Below are 17,046 nucleotides of genomic sequence, written 5' to 3' on the forward strand. Positions count from 1 at the left end.
ATCAGACATCATCATGTTGGCCACCCGGTCCACAGCCTACCTGCCTTTTGAATGTGTTTCTGAACAACCACAAGATTGCCTCTACTATAGCATCGTGCGACGACTGCGGCATGTATCGGCAAGACCTATTGACTCAACAAGTAGGTTGCATTACAGCCCGAAGTCAACGGTGACCCACCTTTGCACAAGTTGTGTCAATAACCAACCAAACCACCCAAGGCGGACACGAGGAGAAGGGGGGGGAAAAGCAAGTTGGGTTCCGCGACATGCAGCCGCCACCGACGTCTCATGCAACACTTGCATGCATGCACCTTTTCTTTTTTTTTTTTTCTCTTCCTCTTCTACTAGTAAACCACGCGCATGGCTGTCGCATGGACCGAGGGGCTGAAAGAAAAAAAAAAGAAAGAAAGAAAAAAAAAAAAAGAGAGACCAATAATCTAATTCATTCCCTCCGACGTTGCTTTCTTGGTCTCGAGGTCGGGTATACTTTTTCTCGCCCTTTCTGCTCTTCCCACCCTCTTTCCCTTCCTCTGTCTCACCCCGGTGTCAGCGATAGACCACCATCGGACCACTATAGTATTCTTTCTCCATGCATGAAGTGCAAGCCACACAACCAGACTTTTCGGCCTGCACAAGACGCCTAGTGGGTGGTCGTACACACTGGGTAGTGAGACCCTCCCAGAAGCACTCTTTAATTTTCTTGTTTCTTTTTGTCGCCACCTCCCCCAAGGTGGGAGGAGACCTGTATCCCCCCTTCTGCATTGCTATCTTACGGTTTTGCTGGTTCGCGGCCCGCTTAGCTTACCCCCAGGGGAACTCAGGCCGCTAGACAACGATGCACTCTAGGATGCATGTCGTGGTCCGCAAGACTGCATGGACTGCTTCAGGCGAATCGGACCAATGCCTGGCTCTTCTCCAAGACCTTGGCCTTTTCTTCTGTGAGCTGTCGGACGACCCCTCGGAAAAGATGTCTTGAGCACTACTATGTTAGTATCATAAAACAACTGGGGCCTGGAGGATCATCTGAGAGGGTTCCAGAGGAAATTAATGGCTGGAACTGGTGCGCTCTCTCCTCTCTACCCAAAAGCCCCGCTTGACGTGCTCCCAGTGGAGCAGAGCCAGACGAGGTGGAGCCCCCAAACCTGCACGGCGCTGGATTGAGAAATGGATGCATTGCCTTTTTTTTCCACCTCCGACTTTAAGAGAGAAAGGGAGAGCGGGAGGGGGGGGGGGGCTTGTAGCCACTGGTGGGAGGGCCCCTCCAAGATAGTAGGGGTGCCGCAACAGCCAACGCCACGGGTTCACTGAGGAGAGGTGAGGGGGGGGGGGGCTGTGATCTTTTTTGCAGTGGCGGTGAGTGGTGAAAGGTGACGCCCCTCAGGTCAACGTTCCCAGAGAAGCGCCCAGACGCTTCGTTGTGACTTGTCAACAGCGCCAGAAGTCGTGGCCAAAGGTAGGCCCACATCTCTGAAGGAAGGAAAAGGGTCCTACTATGTACGGCACCTGCAGAGGCATGGAGTCTGCCTAGATGCGACGCCCATGGTGGATGTGCGTTGCTGTGGAGTTTGCTGGGCCAGGCGAGTCGATATTAAGCTTACTGTGCAGTGACTGTGTGGGCTGCTGCTTGTCTCGGGGGTTGCTTTCGTTTGCTCGTGTACGTTGTGGGTTGGGTGAAGTGCTGCTTTTGGTGTGTGGGAATTGTTCCACTTTCTTGGGCACCTGTTGCCCGACCTGACACGAGGGCCCCCGGCCCATGACCCTTTTTTTTGGGGGGGGAGGGGGGGGAGTTGTAATTGTTTTGTGCCTCACCGTCCAGACTTGGGCAGACTTGAGCCACTGTCTAGGATCCTGGGGCGGGCCTCTTCTCGTGCGTGGCGTGTACTTTTCTGCACGAGGCAAAGATGCCTCGTTATGCAAATTGTGACACCAGTTGAACGTTTGGAGCCACAAGATCCTATTCCGAAGGATGGAGACAGGCATGGCACTTCCTAGCTGTGCACCGAAAAGGCCAGCCCGTCGGAGGGCCCGGTAAGCGGCGGTTACTTTTGACAACAGGCCCGGACTCCGCAGCGTCCCTCGGACCATCCCGCCAACTGCGCGCCGGGATTTGCCTTTCTCCAGGATCCGCTTGGTGTTTAGTCGAGCCCGCCAACGACACCGCCGGGGCTCTCATTTAGCAGCCGGGGTCGGTGTGCCGGCCTCTAGCCTCTGTGTCTAAAGTACTGTTTCCTCGGCCAAGCAGCTTGGTAGGGATCCAGCTGAGGCTGAGCCTGGTGTTCAAGCCACTGGTGGTTTTTTTTTATTTTTTATTTTTTTGTTATTTGGCGTCGAGATGGTGGTTGTCATGGTTAGGAAGAGACTTGAGCAAAAGTTCTAGCTCGTCAGGGTTCTCGTCATGGCTCTCGGCGTGGCTGATGGTTGCTGGCCTGATATGGCCCGGACAAGGCAAGGCTGCGAGGGACCAGCTGGTTATTGATCAGCTGCGCAGGGTCAGGTGGTCTGCTAATTGGCTTGGGTGACGCAAGGCCGACGCGTTGACTGTATGGAAATACACGTCAAGGGTTCTCGGGTTCCCTGTTAGAGACATGAGCTGAGATGAGGTTTTCACTGCTGTATGATGGCCCGTGATGGCGATTGACCCTTATTTCTGGATGATGTAGTTGTTCTCGTCATTGCCAATTTATGATCTTGGTATGATCATGTAGCCGTGGTATAGTGAGCCAGTAGATCAGAACTAAAGGCTTTATTGATCACGACCACTTAGCGTTTTCATCTACGCGGTACTTAGTGATGACTACTTACGCGGATCTTGATTACTTCATTGTTCTCTCTCCTTCTAAATCAGCAAGACCGCTAGTCAAATAACGGCGGGCAAGCATCATGCTTTAAATCGAGGCTGAACTCTAAAGAGCTTCATATTGTGAGCGCATGAAACTTGTGGACTGATGAGTAGCGTGAGGCGTTCGTTGGCCAGCAATGTTACTCAACATGCTAAGTTTCTGCCCGATCAAAATGGATTGAAAGATACATCTAAAGGACCAAAACGTGAGCCAGTCTTGATACGTGTTGTTTCTTTCCTTCCGTCATGCCAGAACATGGCGCGATAATCACGGTTGTATGATCGCGGGATTCATCGTCAGTCATGTGAAGAAAAGCTGACGTGTCTTCGCTTGGATTTTGGTAAGACTCGCTTCAGTTGATGATGAATAAACACGCGGTCTTCTTCATCCGGCATCTACCAACGTCTAGTTCTCGTGATAGTGACACTTTCATGCCTGGTCAGAGGATCGGGCGTCATAAAGCGCGCTTGTCCTTCGTCCGTGTGATGGTAATCATCATAAAAATCATAATGCTCATTTCACAGCTGATGAAGACTGAGATTACGATTTATGGAAAGACTGTGACTCATTGATTGACGGGCGCTGTCAGTACTCGATGGCCCAAAGAAGAAACTTGAACGTTTGGAGGCGTGATGAAACTATGATAACCAATCTATGATTTTCCAAAGCCGGGTACTGATGCTAACAATTCATGGAAAGGAGCCCCTTGAATTCGATAGGCGAAGAAGCAGAATAATTCAGCTGCGACAGAAATCCTCTGTGCTCAAAGAAGGCTCTCAGACAGATCGAACAGGTAAAAAAGTCGTCAGCCTGTCAGTGTGCGCGTTCATATTTACCCTGGAGAAAATAGACGAGGATGAGTTCAAGGCCGGGTCCTTTTGGAGAAGTGCCTGGTCGGGTCACTCAACAGCGTTTGAATTACACTGAAGGCCGTCTGCGTATTGTAATCAACAGACATCCAGATCCCCAAGGAGCGAGAGACAATCGGCCAACAGAACAATGAGGTCTATGAAACGAATATATTACAAGGGTGTCTCAGCTATGCTCAAATGAAATAATTACACTGTGGATGGCAATCATCATGCTGGTCATATCGCCGTCGAAAAGGACGGCAAGGCGGTTGCCTCCAAGAGGATTGACCAAACTTGCTGTAGAACTGACGCCCGAAACGAAAGAGGACTATCGCCAACCTTCAGCAGAGGCACACCAGCTGTCGGGTGAGAGCAAACATGTATGACGAGCAGAACTTCGTTGTCTTTCTCGTAAGAGCAAAAGGGAACCGACGAGCAGAACTTTATCTTCAAAATCAAAAGCCAATACCCAAGAGTCTCTTGTACACGCGCACAACGCATATATATTTCTGAAGAGGGGTGCCCCGTAGGTACTGTGCGAAAATGCGACGGAAACCTCCATGTCGTACAAATATGTGAAAATGTAAGGGTACGGCCGGTGCAACAGCACTGATGGTTAATTTTGCGACAAGATCCTGCAAGGCTGGCTCAGCCTTGTTTGTACAGACTAGACAGAATAAGGACGTTGACAGCCAGCAAGGGGCTGCAATGGCTGATTGATTAGCTCATGACAGCATTCGGGGAGGACTTGTAGGAGACTAAAGGAAGAAAGATCTTCGTGGTCTTAGACAAGTCGCATGAGTGTGTTGCTTCAAACAGGGGCACCATTAAATTCTTCGTAATGAGCGTGGATAAATGAGAGTGGGAAAAGACCCGACCTTTCTCCGGTCTAGCCATTCTCCGTCTGCGGACTGTAGGCCGCATGAAACAATTGAGGAGAAGAAAAGAATTTGGAATTATGATACGAGAGACGGAGAGAAGAGGGTAGTTATACCTGCGCCGTTCTACTGTAACTAGCCCTCAGTCTGGTACTTATAGTAGTCTTGACGTCTACTATTTCTGGGGTTGACGGCGACTTTATGCACATGCATATCAAAAACGTGGCGGCGGACAAGATGGGCTGTTGTTAGTGTCCTCCTTAAAAGCCGGTCATAACCAATGTCATGTTCTGACATGTCGGAATAGAAATGTAAATATCGCTTAAAAAGGTTGAAAAATTGTCCAAATCACTGGAATAAAGGCTTATTGATAGCTTCGACATGGCGAAGATATTGTTGATCAGATTAGCAAATGATCATTGTTGTTTTTTTCTGTGAACCTTGATGGGCTTGCGAGTTCAAATATTTGGGTTCCCAGAAGTTCTCTCAAACCTTACTACGCAACAATGTGATTAGCTTATTTGTGTTTTGTAAGTCAGAGCAGCTATACTTCTTTGGACACTGCTAATTTAGGGCTTTGCCATTGATGGCCTCCGTCGCACGACCTACTTACTCGATAATTACGAACAGGACGGGTTGCTTGTCTAGGTGATCATGATACCAGAGCCGTATATATAAGCATCTCGTCCATCAACACTAGCCGGATGAGTGAATTATATTTTATGAGACGGAGGGATATCCTAATCGTCTCGTCATGTAGATCATGTGTATAGCCTCACACACAATACGCTGCCCGTGGCATACAGGCTCGATCATGACGATAATGTGACTATCCCAGAAGGTTTCTTGGTCTGACTTCTTTACATCCTCCTCTATTCTCACATCAAAAAGAAGATCTGGTAGTAACCAATATAATTCAGTGCTACTACAGTTTTGACAGTAATAGGCTGTTTGTTGATGATTATCGGAAGTCATAAATACGTATACACGCAGACAAGCCATGATAGCATTGGCCGACAATGGCGGGCTATACAAGAAACAAACACTTATACATGAATTATCAGCAGAGCCTGGATTTACGGAGACCCTATGTGGTCCAATACCGTAATTACAGCAATTTGACTTGAGTTTTTAGGGGTCCTAGATCATGTAATCACTGGCAACCCAACCACTATAGCCGCCACCAAGATAGGTGAGTCATTGATGCTGGCAGACGCTAAAGCACATTAGGCTTATAATAACTCGAGACTTCTCAGATGATTTTAGGATAATTTCCTTTGTTTCGCAGGTACCTTGTTGTCCTTCTGAACCCTACTTTCGAGGGTGCTCATGCCTGGCTTTCGTTAGTCATAGAACCGGCGTCGCACAGATACTAGTTAACATGAAAAGACTTTGACGCTGCTGATAGGGAGATTTGGCATGATATTATCTCTGGTTGAGAACATAAGTACCGGAGTCCAAGGTGTTGAAAGAAAGTCTAGCTATAGCAGTGATGGTGCGTCCACGATCAGCACGGTCTGCTGCTCCCTCAGAGCCGTTTGCAACCAAAGGCTGAAATCACACGTAAGGCTTTGTGCTTCCACGGCCTCTGACGCTTCCTCTGTTGTGAGGACAGCCGACGCCCAACATTGACTGCGTCTGACGCGTCATGAATACGCTTGTAGGCCCGCGTAAGCCGGTGAGAAATGTCATGTGCAGGCATTGGTGCCTGGAAACAATGGGCCAGAGGGGGCGAGAACTCGACCGACTTGATGTCAAGCTCTGCAGCTTTTCTCAAGCCATACTCAGCCTCCTCGACCTTACCAATACGAGGATATGGCCTGGCGACATGAATCAGAGACTTTAGTTGAGGTCGACAACGGTATAGTCGCCCATGGCTCAGTATAGATACCCTCACACCCCCCCTTCTCGGACCAAGGAACACTCCTCCTGTGTGACAAATATCGACACCGGTCTTTGTAGCTGGATGCTAAGGCAGGGAGTACTCTTGGATGAGATGGGCCGCAGATGTGAACGTCTAATGCCTTGGGAAGAAATGCTGGACCAGTCGGGTTGGGGCTAAAGGGAGAGAGGGAGAGATGGTGAGGGGGGACAAGAACTCGGCTTGCAAGACCAAAGCTGATGCGTCTGGTTCAAAAACATGAAGAAGAGAAGTAAACTCTCACATGTACACAGATACGACGTGAGGTGGACCATGCCTGCTCGAAATGAAGGCTTTTTCTAGCTTCACGGTCTTAAAAACCAGCAATGATGATGACAGTAAGAGAAAGGGAACCGTATCTTCTTCAAAAATGTTGTCCTTGCGCTTCTCAAGATTCACCTTCTCTCTTCCTTCCATCCTTGCCTTGTCCATAGCCATCTTGGCTTGGCCGTCCTCATCGTGCTCGCCGTCCTGTGTACACGCTCGACACGAAGGTTCTAGGAGAGATGACCTTGGTAGGGGGTAAAGGGGCCAACGCTACGCAAGGTGACGCCTCGATAGTCTGAAGGAGACAACCAGGAGCGAATGTGCTGAGGGTTTGAAGCTCGAATAAAATATAACGACACCTAGAACAGGGGAGGAAGAGGAAGGTTGGGGCGGGGTGTGTAAATTCCTTCGTCACCTTCATGTAGCATCTGGCTTTATCGTTGCAAGGTCTGAGGCACCAACCTTAGATCCGACTCTTCTTGAGTTCACTGTCGCATCTCAATGGCCCCAGCGTCATGGATAGTCATCTCTGGGTTCGAAATATCTGGAAAACTTGAATAAGACTGACTTGAATATGTGAAGTGCTATAGTTGCTTTAAGCGGCGCCTGAGAAAAGCATGCGTGGAAAGATGAGTGAGCTGTGGTATATTCTTGCTGCACTCTGCATCGTCTGAGATCGTGTTGCTGCGAGGGCAGGTCCTGTCTCGGGGGCAGTCGAGAATGGGCTTGTGGGAATATTGTTCTTCGTTGTTGGAAGCACTCCCTCACTTGCTGGTCTCTTGCAAAACATTGACCACTTAGCCTGCTTGCATTAGCGGAGTGATTGATGCCTTTCACTCCATCGTAGCAGGGGAAGACCGTCGCGTACGACGTGTCGCTAAATCATCGTCATGTTGAGCATGTGCCTGTCCAATCTTTAGTATGCCTGATCTTTGAGAATTGTTGCAGATAGTAATCTTACCCATTACCATGTCAGTAGTACGTTGACCCGTGAGTGGACAGCGGTCTGAAAAGACCCAGATATTGCGCTTGACAATGGTCGGTAAAGCTGCTCTGAGGAATGATGAAGTTAATATGGGAGGCTGCGCACATAGCCTTGAAGCAGGAACATGAGGGACGAGTAGAATTGGAAAGGTAGCGAGGGCAGCACCGTATTGTGGGCGGGAGCGATCAGAGCCTGGGCCGTCGCAGTGGGCTAGAGGATGGTCATCCAAGAAAGAAAGACGGATGGGTGCGTGGCGTGCTGGAATGGCACAAGGAGTGTGGACACCGAAGAGTTGAAGGTGGGATTTGTTTGGCAGCAGTATCATCTATAGAGCACAGCTATAGCTCAGGGTAACACATGGCTGTCATACCCTTTTTTCATTAATGTTTGGGGAAGGACTTACCAGCAGCCGATGCTCGTCCCGTGTGTGGCCTTCATTCACGCCGCACGTCCCTTGATGCTGCGAATGACGACCTTGGTTCCGTCCAAGTGCCAGCCAACGCCCTCTTGCTGAACCAATTGCGAGAAAGCAGATCCCGTGGCCAGCTCGAGGAAGTCCAGGTCGACAGAAAGGTAAGCACGACCGAAGCATTTGAGAGTGTGCCGGCGCATAGTGTCCTCGCAGAACTCGAGAAACTTGGCCTTGTGGCCGTCGATACTCTTCCGCAGACGGCCAAAGGCGATGTAGTCGTCGCGCGCCAGGGCGCGGAGGATGCTGTCAATCTTGGGATCATGAAGCCTACAGCGGCTGCGAATGGCCATGGCCTCAGCCAGGTCTCCACGCCGGCATGCGGCGTCTAAGACTAGGTAGCCGGTGACCTCGCGCAGTTCGAAGGTGGTCAGGGGATGACGGGGGTGTATAGTGCGCAGAAGATGAAGGATAGCAGGGTGGTAACTCTCGGTATGCTTGACGAGAATGGCAGTGCGAACGCAGAAAAGGTATGCCTGGGTCGAGAAGTCGTCAATCCGGTTGGAGGCGACGATGCCTTCACGCAGCTTGCGAAGGGCCATCAAGACGGTGGATAGGTCCTTATTGGAGGTCTGCAAGAGCAAAGGGGTTGGGAAGGAAGCCGTGGTGGAGGTACTGGCCGTGGAGACTGAGGCAGTAGATACTGCAGAGTCTGTTCCTGATGAACTACCCCGCTCCTTGGTGATGGAAAGGGCAGCGAACTTGTCGAGGAGGGCAGCCCGATCGCTGGCGTCGGAGCAGAAGCTCAGGTAACGCTCAACAATCTTGGTATAGTAGTGCTCCTGGACCTTGTAATCGAGCAACCTGAGGCGGTGCCGTCAGCTGCTGCAGCATATCGGGTAATCTCGAAGGAGGACCGCCTGATGGAATTGCATTACCTGGTCTCGCCTTTGGAGGGGAGTCCCATGGACTCGAGGGGATCCATATCAACAGGCTTGAGCCGTTGCCATCGAGCTGATGGGCCTCTTGGGGGCATCTTGAGATGTTACAGATCCCACGAAGGTGGCTGCTGTGCTGGTGTTTTTCTCTCTCTCTTGTAATTACGGGGTCCTCATGGATTGTGTGTGTATGCGTGTGTGTTTGTGCGCGGTTGTTGTTGTTGTTGTCGTCGTTGTGGAACACTGTAAAGCGAACGTAGAGGCCGCTACAGCGTAAGACATGGGAGCTCTGCCAGGGGTCCTAAGCCCTTCCCTGCACAGAAGGCGGATACCCCCGTCCTGTTAGTAACTGTAGCGTATGTTATAGTTAGTGCGGTCTGTGACCACTGAAAGCCCTGCAGGACATACTGGATCCAAGGGCTAAGTACCCTGCTGCCTAAGCAGAATTACAGTAGATCCCATCGACAGCAACATATAATTAACGTCCAAGACACTGACCAAGTGCCAAGAGAGGGAGGAGCACCCTTCCAAACATGGACCAATGGACTATCTGACTTTCACGCTCTTATACGATACGCCAGGCAGCAAAATGCTTTGGTAAATTCGTAGGTTCATTACTACTGAATCCAGGTCGTCTGTTGTGCTGCTGTACCGCTCGATGCGGGGAAAGACAAGCAATTCCAGGGCCTTACCACCTTACCTCGGTCCAATTCTGAACGTCCTTAAAGGTATATAGATGGTCACTCCTAGCCAGCCATCTCGGCCGGAAAAAGAAAAAGAAGTTCCCATGCGGATCCTCCAGTAATTGACTGACTTCTCTTGCTGTGTTTACTTGCCAGTGTTATCAAGATGGCCGCCTCTCGCATCTCCCAGATCGCCTCCCACCTGAAGCATCCCCTGCTCGCCGGGCAAGTCGCCATCATCACCGGCTCAGGCCAGGGCATAGGCGCCGAGGCTGCTCGTCTCTTCGCCAGCGAGGGCGCCCAGGTGATAGTCAGCGATATCGACGAAGCCAAGGCGCGCGCCGTAGCCGATGAAATCAACAGCAGCAGCAGCGCAACAGGCGGCGGGCGGGCGCTCGCCGTGGCAGGAGACATGCTGGACCAGGCGTACATCGACCGGCTGGTCCAGGAGGCGGCAGCGTTTGGAGGCGGCAAGATCCATATCATCGTGAACAACGCCGGCTACACGTACGACGGGGTGATCCACAAGATGACGGACGCGCAGTGGGACACCATCATGGACCTGCACACCAAGGCCCCCTTCCGGCTGGTGCGGGCGGCCGCACCCTACTTCCGCGTGCGCGACGGCGAACCCCGCTGCGTGGTCAACATCTCGAGCACGTCGGGCGTGCACGGCAACGCGGGGCAGGCCAACTACGCCGCGGCCAAGGCGGCCGTGACAGGGCTGACCAAAACCATTGCTAAGGAGTGGGGGCCCAACTTTGGTGTGAGGGCTAATACCGTCGCGTTTGGGCATATCCTGACGAGGCTCACGCAGGCCAAGGAGGAGGGCGCCTTTGTCACAGGGCCCGGTGGCGAGAAGATCGCGCTGGGCATCCCGAAGGCACAGCAGGCACAAAGGGACCAGCACCTGGACATCCCACTGAGGAGGCCTGGCACGGCGTCTGAGGCGGCCTCCGCTGTGCTGGCTGTCTGTAGCCCCATGTTCAGTTATGTGTCAGGACAGACCATTATGGTGACGGGCGGGAGGAATATGTAATTTAACTGGCTTGTCTGGATTATTTCTCAGGATACAATTCACAGGGCATGTTCGATCCTGTTGCAATCTTCCCCTCTTCTCTCCCAAGCTGTACCCTGCCTGCCCTACCAGTATGCTGTTTTGTGTGCCCTTGTGGCATGATGCCTTTTGCATTCCGAGAATTATGTTTCGAGAATTATTACGAATCAGCGTTGCACGGCTCCCTAACTCCCAGAATCCTGCCCAACTCCAAAGATGTGCCGACCAAGTCAGATGACTGACGGGGGGTGCATCCACCCTCCTTGTGTAAGTGTATGCGCGTCGGTGACGCGAATGCGAACCTAGTCTCTTCCCCTCAGACTTTAGCCCACAGCGACAACACGCCCTTGGCATACTCCAGTATCTCCTCGGTTCCCAGTTTCGAATCTCCGTAGACGCGATCGACGAAAGTGATGGGAACTTCTCCGATCGTGTAGCCCATGGCCTTGGCCGTCACGGCCAGCGCCATCTGCATGCTGAACCCGCGGACGTCGGTGGTCTCAAACAGCTTCTCCAGTACGGGACGCTTGTACAGACGGAAGCTGCCCGTCAGGTCGCTGACGCCGGGGCGCAGCACAGTGTCGGCAAAGATGTTGGCGCCCTTGCTCGTGAACTTGCGCTTCAGGTCCCAGCCGAAGACGCCGCCGCCGGCCGCGTAGCGAGTGCCCGTAATGATGTCGTAGTCCTGCGACCGCTGCAGCGCAATCATCTGCGGGATGAACTTGGGGTGATGGCTGAAGTCGGCGTCCATGATGATGATGCGGTTGCCCTTGGCGAATTGCAGGCCGTGCACGTACGCGGTGCCCAGGCCCAGCTTTCCGGTGCGCGTCTTCAGGATCACGTGTGGGCTGTATGCTTTGACGAGCTCGTTCGCAACGTCTTGCGTGCCGTCGGGGGAGCCGTCGTCGACGATGACGAGTTCCCAGTCGATATCACTGCAAAGAAGGGGGGGGGGGAAAGAGTGGTCAGTTTTGCGTAATCAGGAGCTCATCAAAGATAACTCGACTGCCAGAAAAGGGATGACTTTATTCTGGTCATATGCACATACTTCTCCTTGAAGGTGCGTGCCAGCAGCCAGGTGATGATGGGCAGGTTCTGGCGCTCGTTGAAGGTGGGCAGGATCACCGAGTAGGTCTCCTTGACCTCTGACTTCTTGGCCGCCATTGCGACAGGATATTATGGAGTCGTCGTCGTTGTGGAGGAAGCAGTAGTAAATTGGCGGAAGACTGGTGTAGAAAAAGGCTCGATGCTCTAGTGAATGGCCGAGAAAAAGGAGTGTCGAGAAGAGGAATATGTCAATGGCAGGCCAAGGGAGCTTGTGATGGGCAATGGAAAGATAGATGCTCGTGTCCTTTGGCTAACATGTGGTCATTGGTAGTCTGCAGGGAGCTCTAATCCCTGCCAGGGACTACCCTAGAGAGCCTAGACCCTCCAGCTGATGACTAAAGCCTGCCCCTGAACTTTTGCCCCCAGCCCCAAACAACAACCCCATTTATCCTCAAAATAATTTCCTGAAGAAGTCTCATGAAATCATCAGAACCATTGGGAAAAATTCCAGCCTAGAAGGGAATTGCATAAGAAAAAAAAAACCTTTTAGAAAGGTAATCATTGTTATTTATTTAATACATTATTCTATCATGAGCTTCTTTCTCCCTCTCATATACCTTGAGGCTGCTGCCCGTCACCGAAGCTAAACATAAGCACTTGGATCTCGATGCAGTCTATTTCCTTTCTTGAAGAAGCTACAAACAGATACGGATGTATGTATGAGCAGATAATTGAAAATAACGTGTTACTAGATGCTATGGATACAAAGTCTACCTTCTCAAAGCATGCCCCTCGCCAGAGTACGCTGTGTCACCGGTATCCTTCCTCCTGAAACTCCCCCATTGCCTCAGGCTCGAAAAGCTCATCACCGACGATATGGTTCGTCCTTCGACGCTGCCCTGGCTGAAGGAGCCGTGCACGACGGCATGATCATCCAGGATCCCATAGATCCGCTTGACAGCCTTCCACGTCTCGACGCCGGTCACGTAGAGCACGGTGAAGCCCACAACCAGCGACCATTCCCAGGTGATGGGCGCATGCTTGAAGACATTTGTGTTGAGCTGAGGCACGTTGACAGTCACAAACACCGACATGGCGCCAGCGAACACCGCCCAGAAGAGGAACCTATTGTCGTACATGTCACGCAAGAACTGCACGATGCCTGCCTTCTCAGGGTACAGGACGAACATGGACCGACGGAGGTGCTTGAACTCCCACGCCGAGATGAGAATCAGCCACGTCAGCTCCGCAAAGACCGCCGCCCGCGCGCGAAAGACAGGCCTGCACGCTTCAGAAAAGGCGCGGTTGCAATCCAAGCCCAAGTTCCCGCTGTTGGCACCGTAGATGACGATGATGAAGGTCGCGAGACAGCAGGCCCCCATCAGCGTGCCGTAGACGATCATGTCCACGATCACCTGCCAGGTAAAGATTCCCTTGGAATGCGGTGGCTTGCGCATGATGTCGGACGAGGCCTTCTCGCGGCCGAGCCCAAACGCCGGGCAGGACGACGTGATCATATTGATCCAGAGGATGGACAGCGGGCTGACGGGAAACACGGACAGCCCAGACGCGTCCTTGAACGCCAGGCCAACAATCAGGAGCACCACCTCCCCCACATTCGAGGCAAGTAGGTGCAGGATGAACTTCTGAATATTGTCAAACATCCTGCGCCCCTCTCTGATGGCCGCAACGATCGAGTTGAACTTGTCGTCTGTGAGCACAATCTTGGCTGCCGACTTGGCCACGTCCGAGCCACTGCCCATGGCGATACCGACGTCTGCGTTGGAAAGGCTTGGTGCGTCGTTCACACCGTCGCCCGTCATGGCTGCAAAGGCTCTGCGCCTTCTCAATGCCTCTATCATTCGCGTCTTGGTATCCGGGGCGCAGCGCGCGATCACCAGCGGCAGCTCGTCCAGAGCATCAACCTCTGCATCAGAAAGCTTGTCGAAGTCTGTCGCCTTGAAGACGATTGAATTGGCCACTGCAGGCGGCAGGATCGACAAGTTCCGGGGAATGATGCCCACCTCTTTAGCAATCGCCGTAGCTGTGGCAGGATGATCGCCGGTCAGCATGTGGACTTTGATTCCAGCACTGGCGCACTCTGCAAGGGCGGGCGTGGTCTCTCTTCTCGGTGGGTCATAGATACCAGCGAGACCCAGGAGAGTCAACTCGCTCTCGATTTGGCTGCGCATCGTATCATCATTCGCCTGCGTGTTGGCAGTGATGGACTTGAAGCGCCCATCCCACGCCCGGCTTGCGATAGCAAGAACCCTGAGTCCCTGGGAGGCAAGACTGTCCATCTGCGCCAGGACCTTATCTTTCAGGTCATCAGTCAAAGGGCATTGGTCTTCGCCAACTCCAACGGTAGAGCAGAGATCCAGGACCCGCTCTACAGCGCCTTTGGTATAGACTAGGCTGTGGGAAGAGCTGACGCCGAAAGGATTCCCCTCGGGGGCGTTGTATATGACTGACATGCGCTTAATACTGCTGTCGAAGGGGAACTCTGCCGCCTGGCTCCAACCAGCGGATTCAAGCTGCTTCTTCCGTACCTCGAAGCGGTGCGAGAACACCTGCAAAGCGATCTCTGTCGGCTCACCTGTTGTGTGCCATTGGGATTGATGCTCATCGTAGCGGACGGTCGCCAGATTGCAGAGGGAGGCAGCAAGGAGAAATGCATGTAGGGCTGGGTTTGGCTCGGCCTCTGCCTCCTCGGCGTCCTCCGTCTTTCGCGAACCAGCCTTCTCGTCTGGAACGTCGAACTTGAGCGCAGGAGCACTTCTTTCATGATCAAAGTCTCTGTCGCCACCTGGCGGCTTGGGGGCTTCAAGAGGGACTTTGCGATATGTGACCCGCCCAACTGTTGGGTTATTAGGATCCTCCGAGTCTCGAACAGAGTACACGTTCGAGAGGGGGAGCCACACTTTGCGCACAATCATCGCCCCCTGCGTGAGAGTTCCCGTCTTATCAGAGCAGATGTTTGTGACGCCACCTAGGGCTTCCAACGCACTGAGGTCTCTATTACAAAAACTGTGTGAGCGTGGTAGAGGTCTAGAAGACGGGGGGAGACAAGTGGCCACTTACCTGACTACTACATTAGACTTGGTCATCACGGTGGTTGCCACCACCATGGTGAGAGTCAGGACTGCGACCAGGCTTTCAGGGATAATAGCTATTCCAAGGGATATGGCGTATATGATGACTTCGTTGGACATTGTGAAGCGATTCACGCCAAATACAATGACTGCCAAGATCAGAGCGAAGAGGAACAGGAGATAGGCAAGCTGGCTTAGGCGCTTTTGAAGTGGTGTTCCTTCAGTAAGGCCAAGGAACTTGCCGAAGAAGTCATAGATTCGCCTGCTGGCACCTTTGACGGGGGCGGCTCTTCCATACTTCCTCCAGTTCATGGACCTGCCTGGCTTCCTTCGTTTCTTGGTGGTGGATGCAGCGATTTTGCCTACCTCGGTCTTCATGCCAGTGGCAATCACAACTCCCCTGCCACGACCTTTTTGAACGCAAGTTGTCGCATACGCAATGTTGATTCGATCGCCGATACCGACTTCTTCTTCTGATGTGGCAGGTTTTTCCGTGCCGGGCACGAAAATCTCATTTTCAGTCATCTTCTCCACGGGAGCGGCCTCGCCAGTAAGACTTTGTTCGTCGCAAGAAAGGTTCATGACCTCGAACATTCTCAAGTCGGCTGGAACTGTGTCGCCCATCTTGAGGATGACTACGTCTCCCGGGACCACTTCAGGACTGCGCAGTGTTAGTCAGCGAAATAGACTGTGTGCTTGGTCAAGTGCGTCCAGCAGTAAGTGACCAAGCCTTGCCGACCAGAGGGACTGTCGAGTACGTACTTTGCGACAACCTTTAACTTTCCATCTCGGAGGACAGTTGCAGAGGGAGATGATAGAGCTCGGAGCGCGTCCATTTTCTTCTCAGCCCGGTATTCCTGGACAAATCCGATCGAGACATTGAGGCAGATGACGAAGGCCAGGACACCGCCTTCGACCCAGTCTTGGATGGCAAAGCTCACAATAGTAGCAACGATGAGAACCTGCAGATGCTTGTGGTGAGAACAGAACCCATGATTTGTCTTCTAAATGTGGACCCCGAAGGTAGATGAAGAATCCAAGGGGAGAGGGGACGACGTACCAATATCATGGCGTTGCACAACTGTTTGATGAAGATGGTGTGCCAGGCTATAGCGCCTTCGACGATGAGCTCATTGCGAGGATATTCCTGCTGTCTGTGAGCAACCTGTGTTGAGCTGAGGCCATGATCGATGCTGGTTTCTAGAGCGGCTATCACTTCTGCTGCGGGAAGAAGGAACGGGTGCCGGGCAAATTGGCCAGACATTGTGCAATCACTTGATGACCATAGAAGATGACAAGAGTAAGCTTGCAATCTTTGGCATGGATAATAATAGAAGGTCTGTCAGCTAAAGGCGTAGCTGTTGGACGAAGAAATCGAGATGGCGTGTTGTGTGACCTCTAGATGCCTTCTTCGAATTGTAAATAAGCTTCAACCTATCATTCCATGGCAAGCGTCCGCATGAGAGGTAGCGACTTATATATCTGAATACTGAAATGTACACAGAAGACCAACACGCAGAAAGCTCTGAGGAGTCCTTGATATCCTGGCCAAGAAGAAATCGACACGAGCGATGACGGTAAGCTCCACGGCGCCGAGGCGAGGCCAAGACGTCCATTGTCTTTTTGATGAGCCGCCATGTCCAACTTTGGAAGTATCTCGCCTGCTAAACCTTATCGCCTGGCGTGTTCGAGATCCCGAGAGGCTTGGTATTCTTACCAACTGTCTTCACCCAGGCTGCTATATAGATGGTGATACGGTACACCAAAGTCAGGTGATCCATCGGCGCCGTTCTTGGCGGGAGGCAAAGAGCCGTGGCGGGACTCGGCGCGAGCCTTGGCGGCACCATCGTCTCCGATAACATTCCGAGCCAGTCCATTCGCGAGGCTGGGCAAGATGACGAGTTTTTGAAAACCAAACGTTGGAAACTGAGTTGTTGGCACATCTTGGACATCATCGATGCCATGTGAAGACGTGCTTGTGGTAGCGTGCCCGTTCAGCTGAACGCAGACCACAGCAATCAAAACCACCAATGGAATACTTGAGGGGCTGCATGGGTCAGGAATAAGTGTTGTTTGTG

At 52.2% G+C, this 17,046-nt stretch overlaps 5 protein-coding genes across 5 annotated transcripts; 1 reads left to right on the forward strand and 4 right to left on the reverse strand.

Moving 5' to 3' along the window:
* Positions 1–6,097: 6,097 nt before the first annotated feature.
* M406DRAFT_69348 (uncharacterized protein) lies at positions 6,098–6,928 on the reverse strand (the record flags this gene model as incomplete). Its single annotated transcript, XM_040925255.1, has 2 exons — positions 6,098–6,389; positions 6,735–6,928. The coding sequence occupies 2 exons, from the start codon at positions 6,926–6,928 to the stop codon at positions 6,098–6,100; spliced, it is 486 nt and encodes a 161-aa protein (XP_040778150.1).
* A 1,252-nt stretch (positions 6,929–8,180) lies between these two features.
* M406DRAFT_338010 (uncharacterized protein) lies at positions 8,181–9,187 on the reverse strand (the record flags this gene model as incomplete). The annotated part of the gene is made up of 2 exons (XM_040921310.1): positions 8,181–9,015; positions 9,090–9,187. 2 exons carry the CDS (start codon positions 9,185–9,187, stop codon positions 8,181–8,183), a joined length of 933 nt encoding a protein of 310 aa, XP_040778151.1.
* A 751-nt stretch (positions 9,188–9,938) lies between these two features.
* On the forward strand, positions 9,939–10,811 carry M406DRAFT_41265 (uncharacterized protein; the record flags this gene model as incomplete). Its single annotated transcript, XM_040924158.1, has 1 exon — positions 9,939–10,811. The coding sequence occupies one exon, from the start codon at positions 9,939–9,941 to the stop codon at positions 10,809–10,811; it is 873 nt and encodes a 290-aa protein (XP_040778152.1).
* Positions 10,790–12,156, reverse strand: M406DRAFT_89713 (family 2 glycosyltransferase). Its single transcript, XM_040926157.1, has 2 exons — positions 11,878–12,156; positions 10,790–11,764 (listed from the first exon to the last, which is right to left on the reverse strand). The coding sequence occupies exons 1-2, from the start codon at positions 11,991–11,993 to the stop codon at positions 11,146–11,148; spliced, it is 735 nt and encodes a 244-aa protein (XP_040779135.1). The 5' UTR covers positions 11,994–12,156; the 3' UTR covers positions 10,790–11,145.
* Positions 12,157–12,646: 490 nt separating this feature from the next.
* Positions 12,647–16,232, reverse strand: ENA-1 (ATPase activity protein; the record flags this gene model as incomplete). Its single annotated transcript, XM_040925256.1, has 4 exons — positions 12,647–14,903; positions 14,958–15,629; positions 15,731–15,930; positions 16,029–16,232. The coding sequence occupies 4 exons, from the start codon at positions 16,230–16,232 to the stop codon at positions 12,647–12,649; spliced, it is 3,333 nt and encodes a 1,110-aa protein (XP_040778153.1).
* Positions 16,233–17,046: the final 814 nt, after the last annotated feature.

Source organism: Cryphonectria parasitica, assembly GCF_011745365.1.
Source record: "Cryphonectria parasitica EP155 unplaced genomic scaffold M406scaffold_3, whole genome shotgun sequence".
Classification (NCBI taxonomy): Eukaryota; Fungi; Ascomycota; class Sordariomycetes; order Diaporthales; family Cryphonectriaceae; genus Cryphonectria; species Cryphonectria parasitica.